Source organism: Raphanus sativus, chromosome 8, assembly GCF_000801105.2.
Source record: "Raphanus sativus cultivar WK10039 chromosome 8, ASM80110v3, whole genome shotgun sequence".
Classification (NCBI taxonomy): domain Eukaryota; kingdom Viridiplantae; phylum Streptophyta; class Magnoliopsida; order Brassicales; family Brassicaceae; genus Raphanus; species Raphanus sativus.
This window is the reverse complement of record NC_079518.1, coordinates 21525086-21548845: the sequence shown is the minus strand read 5'-3', so window position 1 is coordinate 21548845 and position 23760 is coordinate 21525086. Positions and strand designations below refer to the sequence as shown.

The 23760-nt window shown below is 35.7% G+C and overlaps 3 protein-coding genes and 1 long non-coding RNA gene across 8 annotated transcripts; 3 read left to right on the top strand and 1 right to left on the bottom strand.

Moving 5' to 3' along the window:
* Nucleotides 1-8164: 8164 nt before the first annotated feature.
* LOC108829237 (dehydrin COR47) lies at nt 8165-9275 on the top strand. The gene is made up of 2 exons (XM_018602903.2): nt 8165-8478; nt 8572-9275. The coding sequence occupies exons 1-2, from the start codon at nt 8293-8295 to the stop codon at nt 9151-9153; spliced, it is 768 nt and encodes a 255-aa protein (XP_018458405.1). The 5' UTR covers nt 8165-8292; the 3' UTR covers nt 9154-9275.
* Nucleotides 9276-12172: 2897 nt separating this feature from the next.
* Nucleotides 12173-14495, bottom strand: LOC108829238 (uncharacterized). 4 transcript variants are annotated; one of them, XR_001945932.2, is made up of 4 exons: nt 14088-14495; nt 13759-13966; nt 12936-13583; nt 12173-12815 (listed from the first exon to the last, which is right to left on the bottom strand). It is a non-coding gene; the product is annotated as an uncharacterized LOC108829238 (long non-coding RNA). The 4 variants fall into 4 exon arrangements; XR_008937320.1 differs by having other exon boundaries at nt 12173-12772; XR_001945931.2 differs by having other exon boundaries at nt 12284-13583; nt 14088-14179; nt 14344-14495.
* Nucleotides 14496-14840: 345 nt separating this feature from the next.
* Nucleotides 14841-16511, top strand: LOC108829236 (chaperone protein dnaJ 20, chloroplastic-like). Its single transcript, XM_018602900.2, has 2 exons — nt 14841-15420; nt 16173-16511. Exons 1-2 carry the CDS (start codon nt 14971-14973, stop codon nt 16323-16325), a joined length of 603 nt encoding a protein of 200 aa, XP_018458402.1. The 5' UTR covers nt 14841-14970; the 3' UTR covers nt 16326-16511.
* A 1340-nt stretch (nt 16512-17851) lies between these two features.
* LOC130498587 (uncharacterized) lies at nt 17852-20443 on the top strand. Of its 2 annotated transcripts, XR_008937473.1 has the most exons (5): nt 17852-18779; nt 19214-19479; nt 19571-19622; nt 19962-20129; nt 20333-20443. XR_008937473.1 is itself a non-coding variant. In XM_056992057.1 (3 exons), exons 1-3 carry the CDS (start codon nt 18684-18686, stop codon nt 19572-19574), a joined length of 366 nt encoding a protein of 121 aa, XP_056848037.1. In that variant the 5' UTR covers nt 17852-18683; the 3' UTR covers nt 19575-19952. The 2 variants fall into 2 exon arrangements, 1 of the variants encoding a protein (XP_056848037.1); XM_056992057.1 differs by lacking the exons at nt 19962-20129; nt 20333-20443 and having other exon boundaries at nt 19571-19952.
* Nucleotides 20444-23760: the final 3317 nt, after the last annotated feature.

The window sequence follows — 23760 nt, the reverse complement described above, 5'->3', positions numbered from 1 at the left end:
GTAGCTTGAAGCCATCACTGCAAGAACAAAAGCTAGAAGAAAAGGTTAGTAACTATACAAAAGCAAAACAAAGCAAGAAAATAAAGCTTAGTCTCAAGAAAGATTGAAATCCTAATGATAAATCTACTAGTTCCCCGGCAACGGCGCCAATTTGATATTGGAAGTTTTCAAGGCTCCCAAGTCAAATGATAGTATAGAAAGGTTGTCGAACCACAGAGAACTAGTGATCTATAGCACCAAGAATACACAAACTCTCTTAATTTAAGCAAACGAGAAGATGGATGATGGTAACAAGCTAAGAACCTACTAATATGAACAAGGTGATCTCAAATCTAATCTAGAAACTAGTGCAAGAACTCAATCAAATGCTAAGGTGGACTCATGGGACTAGGGACTTGATTTTGGGTGACTAAGATCCAAGCTAGAGTGGCAAACTATCAAATCAACAATTTCCTTATGCCTAGACACAACACTAAACAAGCTCTTTCTCAAGATGAATGCTCATTTGCTTTAGTAACTCAAGCATCAAATCTCTTCGGTTGAATATTACTAAAGCAATCATTATGGACAAGTCTACTAGCAATCTTAACACCTTTAACAACAAATCTCTTTGGCAAAGTGCATTAAAAGCATTGAAGAGTTGGTTCAGACATTTCGTCATACACCTTTCGGGCAGGAAATGTCTAAGGATCTATTTTAGTATGATCAAGACTAAAATAGCATTAAGAACCCTCAACAAGCAAAGAAATAAGTAGATCTAACTCTAAACACTCTAGATCTTCACTAATCACCCTTAATCACCCTAATCCATGAATCCAAAATGTGTCTACTCCCTAATCTCCATGATAAACCTCAAATCCATATGAGATTCAAGGCTAATCATGTTAATGATTAAGAGAAACAAGATATAAGATGAAGAAATTCCTTAGATAATCAAAAGGTTCAAGCTTTTACAAAGTGAGGCAAAGTCTAGAGAGAAAATGAGATACATTAGGGTTTTTGGGTCTAAATCTATTTATAGAGGTGTACAAATCGAGCTGGTTTAATTGAAGTAAACCGGGTCAAACCGGACTAAACCGGTCAACCATTTGGTTTCGTGTATATTCTTCTCCCAGCGGTTTCTTCTTCCCGCTCCACCAAGCCGCTGTATGTTCCGTTCGATCCCCAGCGGTGACATCTTCCCGCTGCATCATGTCGATATCAGACAGGAGGTGGAGATGCAGAGCGAGCGGCCAAGCAACATTGCTACGTCAAGCCGCTGAGATTGCTCGAGCTCGGACTCTGTCTTCTTCGTCTCAGGCTTCTCCATAGCCACACACTACCTCGTCATCAATCGAAGCTTCTCCTCGGACTCAATACTCAATAGAACCACCGTCTCATCTCTCTTCCGAGCCGAGACCACCGGACCAAGCTTGCAGGGCGTGTTCGTCATCTCCGGATCCTCGCCGTAAATTCTTTGTTCGTCGACACGGGATGACTACGAGCCACGGTTGATCTCATGCTCATCTCCTTAGCCGTGGCCGTGCTCAATTCTGTCTGTGTGGTACTCGCAAAGGCTCGCCGTCGTATCCGCCGGAATCGTCGGGATTGAAGTGAAGAAGAACGGCAATGGTGGATTCTCTCGTTTTTGCATCTCTGGTCCTCATACTTTTGGGCTTTTCACGCTTCGACCCCAAAACTCTTGAAATTGAAGATTTAACCACTGATTTTCGCCCAAATTCTTAATTGTGCACTCCAGCCCCTGTTAAATGCAATTATGTATGCAATGCAATATAAATACCTAAATGCAACCTATAGTGAACATAATAATCTAAAATATGAATCTAAAAACCTATAAAAACATGAGATATCATTCTTCCACCTTGTATGATCAATTCTCCAAATTTAAATCCTAATTTGCTAGTATCAAATTTAATCAATCAGTTTTTTTTTGCGACTTGGAATGATGAAAATCTAAGAAATTATTTGATACATGAGGAAGCATAACTAGTGTGGAAGATCAGATTAATTGGATTGGCTCAACAAGATAAGTTTGTTTGGCCATACACTTCAAACTTGGAGTTTTCAGTAAAATTAAGGTATTGGGTTGCTACTCATGATCTCTATGACGGGGATGTTATTAAATGTCACGATGGTTCTGTTATATTACAAAAACATATATAGAAGTTGGAAAATTACCTAAAGTCAACCATTTTATTTGGAAGATAATATATGGTGCACTACCTATCTATGTCTAAATCTAATATGTTAAAAGTATTGTATAGAGTAAGGATCTATAAATCATGCTATATTCCTATGTCTCTATGCTTTTGCTTATGTAATGGTATCCCAACTAATTCAATGCATTGGAGGATAATATCACAGCATTATTTAAGCTTATGGACACTTTACAGGAAAGTGAATATATGCGGATGCTGTTCTTTCGGACAATTTTGCGTATGTGGAATAAATTATTTCTATTTTTTTTTTAAGATGCAAGAAAATCTATGAAGGCAAATGATGAACAGAACATTTTTGTAACAACAAGGGTACCCACATGTAGAGGTCATAAGCAGTCTCATTGGACGCATCCTCCAATTGGTTGGTTAAAATGTAACTTTGATTGTTCTTTTAGAAGTATGGATGTTGATGCGAGAGTTGTCTGGATTGTTCGAGATGATAAGGGGAAATATATATGAGACAGGTTTGGCTAGGATACCCGCAGTTAAACAGTCCCTTTAAAGTGAAGCCATTGGATTTTTTATGCCCTACAAAGGTCTGGATCAGAGGATGGCTACAAGTGTAGTTTAAAGGGGATAATGCAAAACGTACTCGTATAATTGATCAAGTGGTCTTGCAACATAAAGAGTTAGAAAATATTCTTCGTGATCTTCGCTATTGGATGTCTATTCAATCTATCCAAGTAAAATACTCTTAGGATAATGTCAATCGTGAACAAAATTCAGATGTAGATGTGATTTCAAATCATGCTATTGATGGGTTTCAAATTGTACGCTGGTTGACCTCTTTTATTATTCATATACAACTTGATCTAATTAAAGTATGTTGTCAAAAACACGCACACACAAAAAAATATATTCAAAATAGATACCATTAAAGAGATCAAAAACATTTGTCACCCTACAATGTAAATAAATATTAAAATAAATATTTAAAATAAAAAATATTTATTTTGAAAGAAAATATTCAAAACTTTTTCAATTTTTTTGAGATTAAAAAAAACTTTTTCTTATTTTTCAGAATATCTTTTTCCAAAATTTTTTTCCCATAAAATATTTATAAAATTATTATTTAATTTTATAACCTCTTAAATTCTAAAACTTATTTCCTAAAGCCTGAACTCACTTCCCCTAAAATTTAATCCTAAATCTAGCTTAGTTAACCATATGGGTAAAAATGTCATTTAACTTTTTAATGAAAACTTATCTTGGTCATTTTAATCTTGGAAACCTTTTTTGATAAACACTTTTTAGGAATATCTTAGTGTATTTCTCAAAATTGAAATACCCAGTTTTTAGATTTTTCGGGTTTAACTAAGGTTTTTAGTTTTTTGTCGGTTTCTTAGTTTTAAACCAAGCCAAATCAGAACTACATGTAACTCGTTTCTGATTCGGATTTCATTAAAATTTAGAATAACGATCTGAACCCGATAGGATCTGAATTGATCTGAAATGATCCAAAAATACAAGTTCTTAAATGGGTCTAAACCACCCCAACCCAAAATCCGATCCGACCCAAACCTTAAATCCGAATGCTCAGTGATACTTGGAAACAAAAAAATCATAATATTACAACTCAAAAAATTTATAAGTCTATGTTTTAGTGAAAAGATTACCATTTAATATACTTATAACTTTTCTTTTTATAATTTAACATACTGTAAACATGTGGTGCACTTCTATGTTGTAAATTTTCTATACTACCTTCCTATTTGACACTAACGAGATTAAACCCTTTACCCATCTGCAAACACTTCACATTAGAATCCTAATTAGTCGATTATCTAATGAACCTCATAGGCGATGAGTGTTTACACCAGATGTGACACCCAGTCAAAGGCTAACGCTTTAATTCCAGCGATTCAACACTGGAAGCCTACATGATCCTATTTCTCCGACAACTAATTGTTTGCGTCGGTCCGCTGGAAATATACTTTGTTGTTTCATTCTCAGCACTATGGGAGAAAGAATGAAATGCCTCTTTTCTTTTCTTTTTGAAATTTTATCCCTCTTTCGCTATTTCAAACCTTAAATCTCACATTTTACATTGCTCCTACTTTCTGCTTGTCTACTTACCAGCGAGTCTTCTCGGCCATATTTACAACTACCTGAATGGCTCATTGCAACAGACAGGTTTCCAAGGAAATGATTGAACATCTACTCCTGAACCGACATCCTCTGCTTCCTTAGGCATGTTCTACGCGACACTAAAGCTTGAGGTTATTAGACAATCATGTTTTGGTGGTCTCTTCAATCTACCCGCTTGACAATGCCCGCTTCATGCAAGTAAATACATAGCCTTTTGACTCGGAAACTTGTATGTAGCCAGCATTTAACATTGTGGCCAGTCTTCCGTGGTCATCATTTACGCTTCTCGCTTGCAAATTTTCATTCAGTCAATGGCCTCCTCTGTGGTCCTCTCCTTGAAGAATATGTTCCTCCCTCCTTAAATATAAGAAACTCTGCAATGGATCAATATTGGAACCAATTTATCAGTGATGACTTTCTTACAACAGTCAATGATCTTGGATATATGCTAAAAATGACCCAAACATATTGTATTATAGAAGGTGCGACTTGCGCTCATCATGATCGTAGATGGCGTTCTCATCGCTTACAAACAGATGCAATGACCAACTTTGAAATATGTACAAATGTTTGTGGATGTTTAATCTTCCCTTCAGCCTCCATGGGGTCAAGAATCCTTTTAAAGACTATCTACTGTCCGAAACCTCTTATGGATGAGAATGATCCCATAGAAAATCTTATCCAACAGCTTTAGTAGACTACATACAAATTGCAGGAATTCCCGCTCGCACTCCATCTGGTCATCTTCCAAGCAATTCCCCTACTCTTTACAAAGATTCCAGCATCACATAATTCCCTTTTAGTACTGGACCTGCATGATAGTCATTTCCCAACACACACATCCAACAATCTCAATGATTTCCTACTGCTGAAATTGATCCTAAAGTAAATTACTTTTTTTCTTAAAATCATACCTTCCAAGCACTCAAACACATACTTAATATACTTCCAATTTTAAAAAACTGTTAATTAATATTAAAATTATGGACTAGAATTAGATTATATTATTTTGGTTAAGTTTAAATTTTATGGTTTGTAGTTTGTAAATAGAATTGTGGTTAAGTAAAAATTTAGGATAAGTATTTGAAAATAACTTTATAATATTTATAAGGAATAAATTTTAGTCTAATTTTTTTTGTCATCACTTATACAGACTCATATTGACTCTGTAAACCACACTGTTAGCTATCCATCCAAATTTTAGTCTAGTAATTAGATTATTTGCTAAAGTTTATGGGTTAGTGTCTAGCATTTGGAAGGTTTGGGATATGAGATTTTCTTATAATTTGTAAATGAAGTTGTTTTAAAAAATTTAAGATTTAGTGTTTGAGATAGAAGATTACAATTTGCTTTTTACAGAGGAAGGTTTAGTTTTTAGTGTATGAGATTAGGAAATATGGTATAGAGTTTGAGATTAAAGGTTTGATAATAAATTTGAAAATTACAAATTTCTGAATATTTATGTTGTGGTATGTTGTAAAGTTTTTCCATATAGAATATTTTATTTTTCATTTAGAATATATCTTTTGAAGGTTTATGTTTAGGGTTTAAATATGATAAGGGTTTAGGATTACAAATAATCATGAAAAATTCGTAGAAAATTTGTAGCTGAATTGTGTCCGTTTATAGCCATGTTCTAAAATGCGGGCGCCTAGCCATGTATCGTCCGTCGTGATTCAGTTGTTGACCAAGGTGAATATGGTCAATTCGGTTACATTATACGGTTGACCGATTTTGTCCCGAATTAAACATGGAAAATGATTATGCGCCCGCATTATTAAAAATGTTACATTTTTTAACGTTGATTCATTATGATATGAGAAAGATTACATAGACGATTCGACAACCGACAATACTATCTGTTTTATGAGATCTACATCTAACTACATCACCTGAGATGTCCTATGAAGATACATGTCTGACCAGATTAACTTGCACCATGTTGTAGATCTCTTGTAAATATTTCTTCCGTAATCTATATAATTGTTTAATAAACCGCTCTCTCCGGAACTTAAAAACTGGATTTTTCTGCAAGAAATTGCATAACGGATTCGAACCCCAGATCTGAGTGTAGAAGCCTTTAAACTTTAACGACTCGGATACGGTGCTTCCAAAAAAATTACATTATACGGGATATTTTTAGTCCAAATGCATTTTGACCCATTTAGCAAAAAATACTCTTTGTTAACAGTGTTTCTTCCGACAACATAACTAGGAATTGTCGTAAGTGAAACATAACATCATGTTTCTTCTATTTTTTTCTTATGAATTTTTTTTTGAATTTTTGTTTCTTATAAACTTTATTTTAATTGTTTGGTCTTTCTTTATTTCAGTTTTTTATTTCAAGTTCTAACTTCTAGCACTCTAACCAACTAGAACATCAATATATATATTGCTGATCATTGAAGAATAATAGGATTAGAAGATACAATCTTTAATATTTTTGTTTTTTTTTCTCACGGTCAAAACAATAATTTTGTGATTTTTGTGAGTGAACTTTTTGTTTTGATTATATAAATAGGATAAATGGTTTAGTTTGGTATTTGATGAACCTTTGCATATTTAAAACTAAAAATTAGGCATTGTGTATATCCCGAGTTATCCCGAATTTTTGATAATTTGGTAGATCCGAGGTTACCACGGATAGCCCGTAGCGCGATTCTGAACCGGGGTTTATGGTCATGTTTCCGTTAGTGACTATTTTGTGGTTTGTTAGTCACGAATTTGACTCGATTAGTCAGCGTTTTTATTTTGTAATCATTCACGGTTATTTTGTGACTATTTCGAAAGAATCACGAATTTTTCGTGATCATTTCATATGATTATAGAGGAAAGTTCCACTCAGTGTTTTGAAAACCGGATCGGACCGGCCGGTCGAACCGGTCCGACCGTGACTCGCTGAAGAAGCCGAGTCCTGTTCGGTTTAAAACCCGGATTTGATAAAAACCGGTAAAACCGGTGACCCGGTTTAATTCTAAAATCCGGTTCTTAAAAATTAACATATAATTAAGTGTTTTAAATTATTACTAGCTAAAATTTAATATTTTATAATTAGTGTTCAACTATCACTATTTAATTGATTTTTTATTTTTCTAAGAAAAAATGTGAAAAATATATTTTTAACTCTCATATACTATTTTTATTTTACCATATTCTTAAAATTTGAAATGTTAGTTGTAAAAATAAATAAATATAATTGTTTTAGCTGTAAATCATTTGTTTTTTTAAAAAAAAAAATTAGGTTACATAGTAATCAGATTTATGTTTGTTGTTTATTTTGAGTTAATAAAAAAATACAGAAAGTATTATATGTAGAATTAAAGTTTATATAGTATAAATATATAATTATATACATTTTTATATAAATAAAAAACCTAGTTCGACCGGTTTAACCGGTCTAACCAGTCAACTAGTAGCTTCACCGAGTCGTTGTCCAGTCCGGTTTTCAAAACATTGGTTCCACTAGTCTGTTCATTGTTTTTTCTTGGGACAAATCTGTTCATTGTTTATGTAAGTCCACCATCACCTTCTTAGGCCCATTCAAGCATTTCAATTAGCATCATTCAAATCTAAGTTTATTTTTCTAATAATCCCCATAATATTTTGAAAGTTTAAATAGTAATTTAACTCTCTTTCTTGGTTAACGTGGACCGTCCACACCGACCATTCATTGGTCGGCGAAACACAATGTATTTGGACATGTACCATATGTTTTTTAAACCTTTCAAGAAAAAACACAAAACGTTGTTCCGATCAATGTTTATGGTTTAACGGGAAATTAGTGCTAAGTATCATTAAATTAAGTTATAATTAAAAATAAACATAAAACAAGTAGTATAGGGAGTGGTGATGAGCTCAAATCACTATAAATAGTGTGGCTTAGCTGTGTAACTCATCAATCCTCACAACTTGCAAAGCAAAGTATTTCTCGCAATCAGAAGTGTGTGTTTACGTAGTTTTTGGTGTTAGTTACTTGTTTTAAGAGATGTCGGATCATCCTCGTTCAAGTGAGAAACAAGAAGCTGACGATGCAGCTTCCAAGGGTTGTGGAATGTTTGACTTTCTCAAGAAGAAACCTGAAGATGAGCATGTCTATGTGACTGACGCGACCAAGGAAAAGAAGGAAGAGGAGAAACCTTCTCTCGCGGAAAGGCTTCACTCTGGCAGCTCTGTAAGCTTTATGCATATGTATACACATTTGTATTTAGAACTCTTTGAGAAATGTTAATAACACTTGTTGTTTGATGATGTGATATGTATCTAGTCGAGTGATGAAGAAGTAGATGAAAATGGGGAAAAGAAGAAGAAGAGGAATGGATTGAAGGAGAAGGTGTTTGGTCACAAGGATGAAGATGTTGCTGATCATCAATATACAGCTGAGGAGAATAAGGGCGTCACGGAGAAGATCATGTTGAAAGTTCATGTAGGTAAAGGGACTCATGAGCAAGCCAACAAGCATGAGCATGAAGAGGCGGAGAAGAAAGGGTTTATGGAGAAGATGAAGGAGAAGCTTCCTGCAGCTGGAGGTCATCATGACCAAGCCAACAAGCCTGAACATCAGGAGGATGGGAAAGAGAAAGGGTTTATGGAAAAGATCAAGGAGAAGCTTCCTGCATCTGGAGGTCATCATGACCAAGCCAACAAGCATGAGAATCATGAGGATGGGAAGGAGAAAGGGTTTATGGAAAAGATCAAGGAGAAGCTTCCTGGAGGTCACAATGGAAAGCCCGAAGTTGAGCCTCATCATGAAAATGGTAAAGAGAAAGGGTTTATGGAGAAGATCAAGGAGAAGCTCCCTGGTCATATCAAGCATGATGAAAGTGATGAGAAGAAAAAGGATCCTTAGTCGTTAGAAAACCCTTTTCACTTTCTTGAATCAGCTTTTCGTTTTCAGCACTTTGCTTCATCATCTACTTCTATTGTGATCACCTCGTTATGTCAATGAAATGTCAACTTTCCCTTTGAAAACTCATGAATGCATGCCATTTTGTTGTATTCTCTTTAAAAGCTTTGTTTCAACTTCGCTTTGAGATACTTTTGACGACATAAGATGAAAAATCTATATTCCTATCTACCCTTAATCAGTTTAAGGTTGGACCCAAGAAAGGTTACGCGCACTTCATCTCTATACGTTGCATGATTGACTTTGGAGCACGAGATAAGTCAGAGGCAGAACAAAGTGTGAGAGAAGTGAGAACACAATCACGGAGACTGTGTATGATCAGGTCGAAAGAGAAATGAGAAAGACGTCTCTCTCACAGGAAGAAGAAGAAAACAGTCTGTGACTTTTGTGTTTCTAGTTGTCACTTACTCACGCGTACATGCAATTGGTATATATATTGAAAACTGAAAACGAAGCTTATAAAAGAATAACTTAACGATGAAAGTGAAAGGAGGACACAAACTTGAATAACCAAAACCTTAACAATGATGGATGAGCTGTTTATGAGGTTGACCTTTGAATATTTATGTTAATATAAATAAAAAGAGTGTAATCTAAGTAAATTCAACATTTTAAAGCTTATTCTATATATCACAACTCGAAATGTTACAATTCACTCCTTTTAACGAACGCAATATCCTCGTTGAGTCCCACAACAGATTTCAAAATGTCTTTCGGGTCAGAACCGAGATGGCTAACCAGTTCTGATACCATTTGTAATGCCCCGATCCGCCAACGGCTAATGGGCCATCCATACCCGCTCTCTCGGTCCGTGGTCCCATCCCATCTAATGTCGGTTCGTTAATTTTTTCAAAGGCTCGAAATTATTGTTTACTGACCCTGCAATCACCACCCGACATTCCTCGTACTTTGGTCTCACTTGCCACCCGTGCTTTGGCCTCATTCGCATGGTATCGTGACGGAAAAAATAAGTCAACTTTGATGAGATAAATAGCCAAATCAATTCTCTTAAGGTTTTTCTAAATATCACAACTCTCAGTGTTACACTTCTGCTTTGCTATCTTCTACTAAATTTCTCACATTCGGAAACGTTTCTTAGTCTTCTCTAGGTCTGATCAAAGAAGTAGTAATGGATGGAACCATTTAATTTTCATATCTCCTGATTGATTAAGTTTGGTTGGTTTAGTCTCTTCTATTATGAGGTCTCTAGGGAACTCGATAGATGCTTCCTCAAACTCAGTAGAATCTCCAAGTCCTTCTTTAGATCAATTCTCTATTGCAGCTCTTGAAGCGGTTTTTATTTGCCATATACGTATGTGAAAGTGCTTCACGAAGCTGTGATTTTGCTTCATATAATCCTACAATCGATTGGGGATATGCTCCTACACAAGACATGTTTCGTTTGCATCTCTTTTTATTTATTGTATACATTATATAATATGTTTTTTTCTGACATCGAACGACTATTACTCAAACTTGTATATATTATACAATATGTTTGTATGAAGACATGTGTGTTATACATGTTTGAACATGAACAAAAAACAATATATAAAATTTAGAGCAATGTATCAACCGATGATTAGGATTTAGGAGACACAAATATATAAGAAATTGGAAAAAAAATCGACAATACAAATCTAATCAAAATAATATGATTCAATCAAATATTTACTCTTTTGTATTTTACTTTTAAAAATACTTACAATCCAATCAAATCTAATTTCAAGTCAAATACTCAAACAAAATTTTAATAATTAAATAATACATGATTCTAATTTTAAAATTATAAAACCACTAACTACAGATTTGAATTTAATTTTTAAAATGATAGAATTAATAACATTAGATTTGATTTGATTTGGATTTTAAAATCCATTATGCACAAACTACATCTCTATTCTCTATCGTCAGTCTACAAAGTATACAATACTTCCTTTGGAACTAGGTTTGGCCCGCCCTACGGGCGGGATAATAAATTTAACATAGTTCGTATGATCGGGTAGCTCAAACATGAGTAAAGAATCAATGTGAGATAAATTCATGAAGGCATATGCCACAATAAACTTGTAAATTATGTAATAAAATTCATTACTATTATTTTATTTTATTTTTCCTAATAAATTAATTATTTGGGTATTTAATTTTAATTTTCTTTTTGCTTTTGAATTTTACCAAAACCTACAAAAATAATAAAAAGTAAATAATCATAAATATGTAGATTTTATATATACTCCAATTTTATCTTTTTATTCATATTTTATATATAAATAAAAAGGAAATATTTTTTTGTTAACAAAAAAAAGGAAATACAATTTTAAAATATATAGATTTTATACACGAAACACAGTTACATAAAAAAGTTTTAAGGTATTTGTCTTTAAAAGGAACACATATATTTTAAAATCTAAAATTCAAAATAAGAACAACTTCAACCAAAAAAAAATCAGTTCATAACTAATTAATTAATAGGTGGGGTTCATTCGGATGAATAAATACAACTTAATAAGTAAATCAGTCATGATTCTTATACTCAAAATCAGAATCCTAATTAAGTCAACGCTATATTATTGTATTTAGATCAGTATTCTATTTATTTTTATGTATATAAATTATAAATGACTCAAAGACTAAATAATAAGTGAAAACAATATGTTAACAAATTATTACGATTTAGTTTGGTCAAAAAAGTTTATACAAATACATAAGCTGTAAAAATATCGGTTATGTTCCTGCAACTCCGAACATGTAACATTTTCATGTTTCTATTTGAAAGCAACATATATAAAATCATACATAATTTTACTAAAATATATTATGGATCCAAGACAATAAAATAAATGCAACCAGCACAAACTTTGTCCTATTTAGATCCACTTAATAATAGTGTAGTTGGGATGAATAAATACATCTAATATATTCAAAAATAATTAATTGATCAAAATGTTTATAAGCAAATAAATTATCTGTTAAAAAGTCTTATATTTACTTTTCATACATAAAAATTACAAAACAGTTTAAAACTATCCCCAACTATTGAACTTAAAATATTAAATAACTATTGTAAAGTATATATTTTGCAAATATTTATTCCCATGAGTAAATCACCTAGTATAATGTTTTATTTTCAGCATGCCAAGGGAAGGAGAGAAATATCTGGAACAAACCATGTTCATATGCTGGTCATACAAATCTATGTCTCAAACAGAATAAAACGGGTTGAGAAACCTTGAGAAATCTATTTCTTCACCGTCTTCCTTTTCCATATTTCATGGCTTCATTCCTCTGATATGTTTTTCAGGAAAATCCACAAACCTTGGGTCCCATTTCGAAGCTTAAAATCTCTGTTTTTATGACAATAAATACCATCCACACCTTCTTCTTCGAAAGTTCTTTTGAAACATGTTGAGATGAAACCAGAGTTTGTTATTGTATCTCTGACCCAGAGACAAAGATGCTGCTTCGAGCTCTGCGTTTGTCTCACTCTCTAGGCTTTGTATTTTAGAAGAGCAAAGCTAGAGACTTTAGCATGATTTAAGATTAGCTAATAGTAAGACGAAACCTGAGAATAGAAAGGATGCTTATCATCATCCTCTTTTGAAGATCTGCAAGAGAATATAAGCATGTAACACGAAAGTCCAATTTATAGATTCTGAGATACTTGATTAAGAAAATTAAACAGCATAGCATTCGATCAGACACGAAGAAGGAGAAGAGAGACTCACGAAAAGAAAGAAACCCATGGACATGTGGAACATGGAAGCAGAGGAGAGAGCAGTCATGGTGAACTACACGTAGAGAAGTAGCTCAGCAACAAAGAGACAAACATATGCCGAGGAAGGGTCTTCCTTGTAAAAGCTCATGTCCACACCTCTAATGTATTTAATCATCTCTGATCGCTGAAATAGTTTAAGTGATGAAGCTAATTTCTTTTAAACATAAGCCTCTGTTTTTTTTAAAAGCATAACGTCAACGAAGCTTCGGAAAAATAGGAGGGTCTTAATGTAGAGAGCTTAATTAAATATTCCTTGCGTGTCTTCTTGAGTGCACTTCCTCTGCAGAGCTCTCGGCACAAGTTGGTTGGACAGGTGCTGCCTTTGCAGCCAAACCTACGTATGTGGATGTCATTGTTTGTGTTTAAATAAAAAAAAATTATTAGCTTCTCTTGACATCAAGAGGATTTCATGCACCAGATAAATAGGAATCCAGAGTGAAGAAATGCTTGCTCCATGACATAAACCAGCAAAAGAAGCAAAAGACCGGAAATCCACAATTGCTTTGGATTTGCGTTATCCGTACTTTGCTGTCTTAATGCCAACGATTTTTTTGGCAACCACAAGTAGTCTCTGAAAAATTCATGCCACTTTGAAGCCCTAAAAAGAATCAAATAACAAACATATAAAAGAAGAACACACAACATCTTACAGTGGAAAATGAAAAAAAAAGATGATGATGAACCATGCTTTACTCCAATGCTTTAAATGACTAATCCAAGCTTCAGTATAGATAATAGATTGTGGATAGTTTTAAACTAATTGTTACTCATACCTGTTGGAGGAGACCAGGTATAGCAATCTGGGGATCGATGTATACATGAGGAACTCTACAATCATCTAGACAGCCATGATGGTATTTAAACGCTGTAACTTCTCGTGAGATCTGATCTTTTTATTATAAATCTTAGGATCATTAGTTTCCATTTCTTGCGACTTGATTAGCCACCGAGAACTCGAGTCTTGGCTTAGGTCTATTAAACCTTCATCACATATAAATGGATCCTTAGAGCAATGACTATTTACCAAAAACATCATGACAAAATAGTAAAGAAGGAACAGTATAAATTCAGACTCTATCATTGAGGGGCCATGAAGAGCTACCTTTTCATAGAACAGGAGCATGTTGAATCCCATGAGCTTTCCTCTTTTCTTGACAGTGTGTGCTCCCCAGAAAGACAGAAGAAGCGCCACCACTGTTTGGGACAACGACCATAATTTAAATCAGAAATAAGGATATGGAATTTGATTAATCTCCTGAAGCAGTGAGATTTGGTGAACTATTTATCCCTATTTATAGTCTCAAGAATTAGGATTTGGGATGGAAAATTGAGAAAGGGGGTCATTATAGTCGATTTACTTGCAGAGTTGAACGGATGGAGTTAATGGAGAGACGTTATGAAGTGGATTCAATGAGGAACCAAGGCGTTTCACATAGGTTATGTAGTCGGTCGAAGAAGAAAAGATACGAAGAAGACGACGGCTCTAGAAGACAGAGACGATGTTAGTGGGTCTAATGTTTAGTCTGGGCCGAGATTGGATTTTTCCTTAGATTAAATGAAGTGACACGTGTCAGTCTCTGGAGCAGCGAGTTTATGCGCTGGCAGCTGAGCTGGACACCCCATGAGAGATTAAAAGGCTATTTTATATAAATAGATCCGCCTGCACAAGTTAGTGCTATTTTTTTTTTCATTCTTTTTACCATTCTAGGAACTATTTTCTATGTTGTTAAAAAGGAGCTATTTTCTAAGTACAGTAGAACCACAAAAAGAAAAAGAAAAATTATATTTTGTAAATTCTTTCTAGAAATTTCAGTCCAAAACGACTGCTTTATATTAACTAACATAAAAGGAAAAAAATACTCTTCAAGTCCACGGGCTTTTCTTAAAATACTGTTTCATCAACCTCTCCCTTCCTCTTACTATTTCTTCTAACGCGAGTTCTGAACAACACCAAAACTAACTTTACAAATCTGAGATCGAACACAATGAAATGTTACAAAGGATCGGCCATTCTCGCAACTGATCACTACCCATTCCTCTACAAACGACCAATCTTCTCTCTTCCCGCTTCGTTGCCATCGACCACTATCTCCTACCCGACCCGAACCCGATTCTCATCCACCCGTATCCAAGCCAGACTCACCCACGACGATCCGGTTAAACAAACCGAGGATTTAAGTTTCTATGATCTCCTCGGCGTCACCGAATCCGTTACTCTCCCGGAAATCAAACAAGCCTACAAACAGCTTGCTCGTAAGTATCATCCCGATGTTTCGCCACCCGATCAGGTCGAGGAATACACTGATCGGTTTATTAGGGTTCAAGAAGCTTACGAGACTCTCTCTGATCCTCGGCGGAGAGTTCTCTACGACCGTGATTTGTCTTTGGGATTCTCATTTTCGTTCTCAGGTCGACGCAGGAATCGATACGATGAGGTATATTCATACACACATTCTTTCTCGTCTGCTCTATCCAGAATCTAACCGGGTTCCGGTTATTAATTTTGCTTATTTTCGTGGTAAACCGGAATAATTTTTATTATTTTTTAAATCGGCACCAGTGTTTAATTGTATGGTTTGGAAATTTAAGAGTACACTCATAATTTATTTGTCACGCTCTCATTTATCCTAGCGATGTTGATATTGCTGATTAGGATCTCTTTGTTCATATACGGACAAATACTGTTCAATATTATCCGCGAAATTTTTTTTTTTTCAGTACCTAAGATTTACCGAAAGATTCGAGGACATTGCGTCTATCCTTGTCGCCAGAATTGACCATTTGCTCTGTATGGTCCAAATAATTGACCCATTTTTTATTTATTACATGAAAAATTGTTGCTTTTATTGAAGTTAGGATTAGTTAATTCAACTGGAAAGGTATTATTAGAGATTACATAATCGAATGATGTTTAGCATTGTATAATGTGATTTTGGATCTTCAGAAATTACAGGTCTTGGCTAACTTGGAAAAAAAAGAGAGTTGAGATTAGTTTGAAAGCAGTGTTGACATTTCCACTCTGAGTCTGTTCAACTTGCTTTTCTTATTTGGCTTTACTTGATTCTTACTGATCTTTATAATTCAATTATTCGTTTACAATCATGTTCCTATATGTTGAACTTGTACCAAACCATCTGCAGTCAATCCCTAATTGATTTGAGTTTTTGGTGATTATCTGTGAACGCAGGAAGTTGTGGAAGAGAAGAGTGAGTGGAAGAAAAAATGGCAAACTCAGCTCTCAGGGCTAAAGAAAAGAAGCCATCAGAAAGAAAACAACACAATGTCTTGGGCTGCTAGAATGCGCCGTCAACATCACACGTCTGAAGATTCTTCTTCATAACTATAAACACCAAATCTATTCGCCTCGTTAATGTATAGGTTTCTAAATTGTTGATATAATATAGAAAGCATAGCATAATTATCCACGAATTTGTATATATGTATATAGTCTTTGGTGTGCCTTTGCCAATCGGCAAGCAGCATATCAAAAACCCTGATTACTAAATAAGTGTCTTTTGTTTGTCCTTTTGAATTGTTAGCTTTGCAATGGAGTTACCTGAATTTGGGTTCTGGTTGCAGCAGTTTGCAACTTTGCATTGGTGAGTGTTCGTATGATGACAAACAAAACAATTTGTTTGAAATAGGGAACCACTTCTACGTTGGAGTTCTGAGGACAGTAAAAAAGATATGGGAAAATTGTTTTTAAGGCCAAAAAAATAATTATCTCCTATTAGGCGAATCTTATATATTTTATGTTTTATTAGACTAAATATTTTTTAAATGACAAAACTGTTCTTAATTTCAATTAAAAAATCGAAATTACAATTAAGAAAAAATTTGTTAAAAATTAAAATATAACTACTAAAATAATTAAAAATAGAAAAAAACATAAAATTTGAAGTTTGAAGTTTTTTTTTCAAAGGGAACAATTGATCCCGTAAGCAACCGATCGATCTGAACTAGTCAATCCTGATATATATATATATATATATATATATATATATCCAGAACAACGAAAATACACGGAGCATATTCTGAACGACGAAGCCCAAATCAGTCAATCTCAAAAGCTCGATCCAAGCTAGATCGATCAATCGTTTCTTTAGGATCGATCGATTATGTGTACATGTAAGTCCTCCTAAATCGATTTTCTGGTTTTTCAGTTAAATCCGGTTTGATTTCCACTTGATTTGAACCGAACAAGCACGAGCTGAACTCTTAAAACTCGATTTCTAATCGATTAAACCCATTTTTCTGAGCTCTTTGAAGAACAAGGAGAGAAAATCATATTCCCAAATTCATAAACCCTAACTCACTCAATATCAGAAAATATAAGAAAATTTGAAAATAGGAATTAATACTGTGAGAATGCTAATACTTTGATGCTAGTTGTTGAGTTCCATTGGCTATGACATTGGTTTTTGATAGTGTACCAAAAGACATTATTTTAGTGAGTGATATCAGTTATTGATAGCTATTGTATTTTATTGTGTTTAATTTTCAGGTATGGAATTGGAGTTGCCTAGTCGTCAATACGGTGAGGGCTTGGAACCTCAGGTTAAGAAGATTAATAACAGCTGTCCACTGGGACTTCTCGAGTTGCTGAGAGAAAAAATGAAGCCAGAATTTGAGGAAGTGATGAAAGATTCTTTTTTCTCAAATATTATGGATATCGAGAAAAATAATCTGAAGTTTTCGGCGAGGCTAGTACACTTTTTCTTGTGTAAGGAATTGATTACAAGCAAGAAACATGAGAAGTGGTTCACCTTTGCTAGGAGGTTTCTGCGTTTTGGATTGCAAGATTATCATGCTGTCATCGGTCTCAAAGTGAAACATGAGAAGAAAAGTAAGTTAGTGAAATGGAAAGATGATGATGGTTTTTCGAGCAAGCAGATAAAGACATATGGAAAAATCAATTTGCAGATCATTAAAAAGAAGTATTTGGAAGAAATCAATACTTGGACTTGGATTGATAGGGTGAGGCTGGTCTATCTTTGCATTGTTATGGGTGTGGTGATGAGGAGGAATGAGAAGGTAAATTTCCCACATCTGTACATGAAGTTGGTATGGATTTGGAGAAGTTTCGGAACTACCCATAGGGTTTGTACTCGTTTGATTTCCTGTTGAAGCAGATTGATAAAACAAAAGATAAATTGGAGCATAAGGAGGGATACCTGATGGAAAGATTCTTGATTGGTTTCCAGATTTGGAATAATGAAAGATATTCCTGCTTTAGGAGAGATTTGTGGTACAAAAGTCAGCGACAATTTCTCAGGTCCTTTTTGCGGTAATTGAAGTGGATGTGCCAAATGTTCTTATGAAGATATCATTCGCGTTGAGACTTTATTTCCAGAGAATGTATGCATATATCTCTATTTATATAAAGTTGAGTTACCTCCTTCCTGGTGATGCCACCTCAGCGTCCAGGTCAGAAAGTCAGAGCCTGAGCGTCCGCTACGTGTCCAGTCACTAAATCGCAGCGTTTCATTAAGTCTAAAATAGATTTGTGCTACGTTTTGTGCGTGGGCCTAAGGTTTAGCTTAATGAACACATCCATATCTCTATCTTCTCCGCCAGGCGTGACATGAAGAATCTCTTCACTGTGTTTCGATCGTGTCGTTTGATTTACCTTCTAATAATCTGAATTACTCTCACTACAGATTCATCGCCTTATACCCCTCTTAAAATCTATCAACTAATGATCAACCCTTCAACCCTTCAATATGAGTTGCTTATCTTCAATGCTGGTGAAGACGTCTACGACCAGCTTTTGCTCTCTAGGATCATCTCTCAGGTACCTTTCTTTTTCCATCCCTCTTCTTTTGGTTAAAATTGATTAATTTGATGTTGCCAAGTGATCAACTTTAGTGAGCACCAGATTGAATATGATGATGTTTGAATCTTTGACTTTTGTGACAAAAAAACAAGTCTGTGTAATAATTGTTCTGTGATGTGTGCTCTCACCATAGTTTTGTTCTCCAGAACGCTGTGGTTGGATCATTAACAAAAAAGTAGCTTAACAGGATTTTTTCTTGTTAGCGACAACTTATGTTTTTATTTTAACAACTTGGTTGTTTGGGATGTAATAGTGAGCTTATCTTTTCAAACCACCATTCTCATAAGGTAAGGTTTGTGTTTTTCTCAATTAACTGTTTGATGGCCATAAGAACATTCTCTGTATTGGCATATGTCAGGGCTGATGCTAAATTTTTGTGTATATAAACTCAGTTGGAATCACCAAATCCATTCCAAAAAGTGGTTGACACTACCAAAGAAGAAGAAGAATCATCTCTACCATTTAAAGGAAAAGCCAAGGGTGAGAGACAACTGGAAGAGACTATAGAGGAAATAGCAAAAGACATCAAGGAGATGAAGAGGCAGAACAAAGTAACCCACATACTCCTCTCTGCTATGATCCTCCAGACGTTGACTTGGCAGCTCTCTGAGTACTCTATGATTTACATGATGAAAGAGAGATTAACCCACCCTATCAGGTCCTGATTTGTTTTTTTTTCTTTGTTACAACGAAGTAAATTTATTTACAGACAAATAGCTAATTCCAAAGTTCTTCTTTCTGATTTGAAGTTAAGCGCGGTTGGGAACTTATGGGGTTGATATGCTCTTACTGGATGCAAAGGTAAGTCTGTTCTTAAACTTTCAGTTTCCAGTTTCATGTAGAGTTTATACTTTCCGATTTCATATAAGAAATACCTAACTGAAAGCGAGACAGACCAGGTCTGAATCTTTCTTCATCCCCTCTTTCATGGTTCTGTTTCTTGAAACTATAATATCTTTGTTACTCAGCTGGGAAGCTGTGTGCTCTTATGTAGATGGCATCAGTGGTTTAGGGTCTCTAAGATCTTTTAAAGGAATCCTTTTGAATAAAGCCTAGACCTTTGCTTATATTGTCGAATCACTTGATGGATGGTTCCTAAAGGTATTGTTTTTCTTGTTGTTGTTGTTGTTGTTATTGCAGTTGTTTTGACGATGACAAAGAAGAAAAGAAAAGAGGGAGCAGAAGGAGATTATTATTAATGGTATCAGAGAGACTGTCGAAAAATATATCTCTGTCCATGTTTCTCCTTTGAAAACATGAAAATATCAAATTCAAGGAGCTTAGACAACAGCTTAGACACAACCGAAGGTCAATTTCTTTGTTTTGTTCTGTAATTATGAATAGCTGGGTGTTATTGATCAAGAACTTGCTCAGAAAAATGTGTACCAAAATCAAGGTGTTTCTTTTCCTGATTCGTGCTGAACTGAATCCTGACCAAATGTAAACTTTTTTTCTTTCTCAGATAATCAATAAGTGGCAAGAACTAATGATTACTGTATTGATTTTTACAGGAGGATAAGTTGAACAATCTGGGGAATTAACAGTCAAAGTGCCAGGGATTTTCAAAGACCATACAGTTATGCACTCAAGAAGGCACGCAAGGCTTAGCTGCTCAAGTTAGGCAAATTCATAGACCCTCTTGCTCTCTATCAAGCTTGGTTTTTTTTTTTTCAAAAGCAAGCTTTGGTTCAGTTTTCCATGTTCACCTTATCCAATCAGCCAAATAAAATTTTAACTTATATCATCCTGTATTTGTAGAAAGATGTTTTAAAATTATGGTTATGATCCGATTAAAAATAAAATCTGGTTAAACGAATAAGATATACACTATATTACGATATGAGATAGAATTGGTTTAATGTGAGATAGATTAAATGGTTAAGATTGGTTCAATGTAAGTTGTTTAATTGAGTCTGTAAACCGGATGTAAACCGATAACGGTCACTATATAATGTGACTTGTAACAGAAAAGGAAAGATAAGAAAAAACTTTTTTTCTATTTCGAGTTCGTCTTCTTTGCAGAGCTCGAGCTCATCTGATATGGTATCAGAGCGGCGAGACTCGAAATCTCGTCCGATCCGTTTTGTTTCTTCTTTCTTTTGACCTCTCATCGATCGGTGATTCTCTCGATCAGTGTTTCTTAGCTCCGTTTTCACAAATTTAGCTTCAAGTGATCGTCAATGGTGATCGGAAGAAAGGTTGGACGTCGTGTTGGTAGACCTACAGCTTCAGCACGCAGATCTGCCGTTCGCGAAACTCCTTCACCAGATCCACCTTCCCTACGGCTTTCTCTTTCGACTCGATCCTCAGCATCCATTCTCCATTTCATCTAACCAACGGTGACAATCCGGGAGTTGCGCTTATCTCTGAGGTACTTGATGGATCTAACTACGATAATTGGAAGATCGCTATGACTATTGCCTTAGATGCAAAGAACAAAATAGCGTTCATTGATGGATCGTTAGTTAGGCCACTTGAATCTGCTCAAAACTTCTGTATTTGGTCTCGTTGCAACTCGATGGTGAAGTCCTGGATTCTGAATTCGGTTTCTAAGCAGATCTATAAAAGTATTTTGAGATTTAATGATGCGTTTGAAATCTGGAAAGATCTGGAAACTCGTTTCCATATCACAAATATTCCAAGATCGTATCAGTTATCTCAACAAATATGGTCTTTGCAGCAGGGTTCAATGGATCTCGCTACTTATTATACGACTTTGAAAACTCTCTGGGATGAACTTGATGGTGCTGCGTGTACTAAAACATGTCGCTCTTATGATTGTTGCAATTCTATGTGTAAACAGGCTGATCAAGCGAAGGTTATCAAATTCCTTGCTGGCCTTAATGAGTCATATGCTATTATCCGCAGTCAAATCATCATGAAGAAGAATATTTCTGAGCTTTCTGAGATCTACAACCTTCTGGATCAGAATTATAACCAGAGATCACTTACCTCTGTTCAGAATGCCTCCACATTCAACATAGCGGTCTTTGTTCCTGATCAACCTTCTCAAGTAAATGCTGCAAACTATCATCAGAAGCAGAACAAACCAATTTGTACTCATTGTGGTTACACTGGCCACACTACAGAGACTTGTTACAAGATTCATGGTTATCCCATTGATTTCAAGCACAAGTACAAGTCCAAGAATGACAAGAACACTTCTTCCGTGAAGCAACCGAGTTCTTCTAAACCGGTTACTGCTCAACTTACAATGACTCCTACTGAGATTGGTGGTCAAAGCATTCCTCACGTTATCAACAGTTTGACTAAAGATCAGAATGAAGGAGTTATTGCTTACTTTAATTCTCAGCTCCAATCTTCTTCGTCTAGCCAATTCAACACTGGTTCTACATCTGGTGCTACCATCACTGCTTTGCCGGGTATGGCCTGTTCTTCTTCTACACTACGATTCATTGGTGTTTTAAAAGCTACATATAGTGTTTTGGTATCTGATTCTTGGATTGTAGACAGTGGTGCTACTCACCATGTTGCTTGTGATAAAAGCAAATTTGAAACTCTCACTGTTTCTCTTAATGCTTATGTTAAAGATATTACGCTGAATGAATTGTTTATTAGATGTATACAAGGTATATATACAAGTAGGGTAAATAGTATTGTTATGTATTTACATAGAAGTCTTTATTGACTTAGATATTTCCTTAACACGCCCCCTCAAGATGGTGGAACCTTGGTGACACCAATCTTGTCTCGTAAAGTCTGAAAAGAAGTCCTCGGAAGCGGTTTAGTTAGGCCATCAGCTAGCTGATCGTGTGTCGATACATGAACAACTCGAAGAGCATGATTCTGAATTTGACCGCGAACAAAGTGATAGTCAAGTGCGATGTGTTTCATACGTGAATGGAACACCGGGTTTGCACATAGATATGTAGCACCAATGTTATCACAGTAAATAGTAGGTGATCTCGGAAGGGCAACACCCAGATCCGTAAGGAGAGAACACACCCAACGAAGCTCCGCTGCAGTGTTAGCCACTGCACGGTACTCAGCTTCCGTAGATGACCGTGCAACGCCTTGTTGTTTCTTTGATGACCAGGAGAGTGGGTGAGTGCCGAGATAGACGAGGTAACCGTTCGTGGAGACGTAGTCGTCAGTGTCTCCAGTCCAGTCAGCGTCAGAGTAGGCATGAAGAAGAGGAGACTTTTGCTTCTTGAGATATATACCATGACTTAGTGTCCCCGAGAGATAACGCAATACTCGTTTGACAGCATTCCAGTGATCAAGGGTCGGCTTATGCATAAATTGAGAGAGGCGGTTGACCGCATAGGAGACATCAGGCCTGGTTAGAGCAAGATATTGTAGACTACCAACGACACGACGATACTCAGTAGGGTCCGAGAGAGGAGTGCCGGAGTTCAGTGTCAGTTTAGGAGAGGCAGCGAGCGGGGTCGCAACGGGTTTTGCATTAAGCATGTTCGTTCGCTGCAACAAGTCAGTGACATACTTCCTCTGCATCATATGAAGACCATCAGGTGTGCGGATGGTTTCAATACCAAGAAAATACCCAAGATGACCGAGATCTTTAATAGAGAACTTTGCAGATAGAGCATCAATAACTTGTTGAACCAAAGCAACATCTATTCCGGTGACGAGGATGTCATCTACGTACACTAACAAGTAAACAAAGTTCCCAGCATGGCGAAGAATGAAGAGAGAAGTATCAGACAAGGAGTTGATGAAACCGGTAGAGAGGAGAAACTGCTTGAGCTCAGAGTACCAGGCTCGAGGTGCCTGTTTAAGTCCGTAAATGGCTTTGCGCATGCAATAGACATGAGAAGGACGATCTGGATCGTGGAAGCCAGGAGGTTGTGCCATGAACACTTCTTCAGTGAGATGACCTTGGAGGAAAGCCGTGTTCACATCAATCTGTCTCACAGGCCAATCTTTGTTCACAGCAAGGCCAAGAACCAAGCGAATC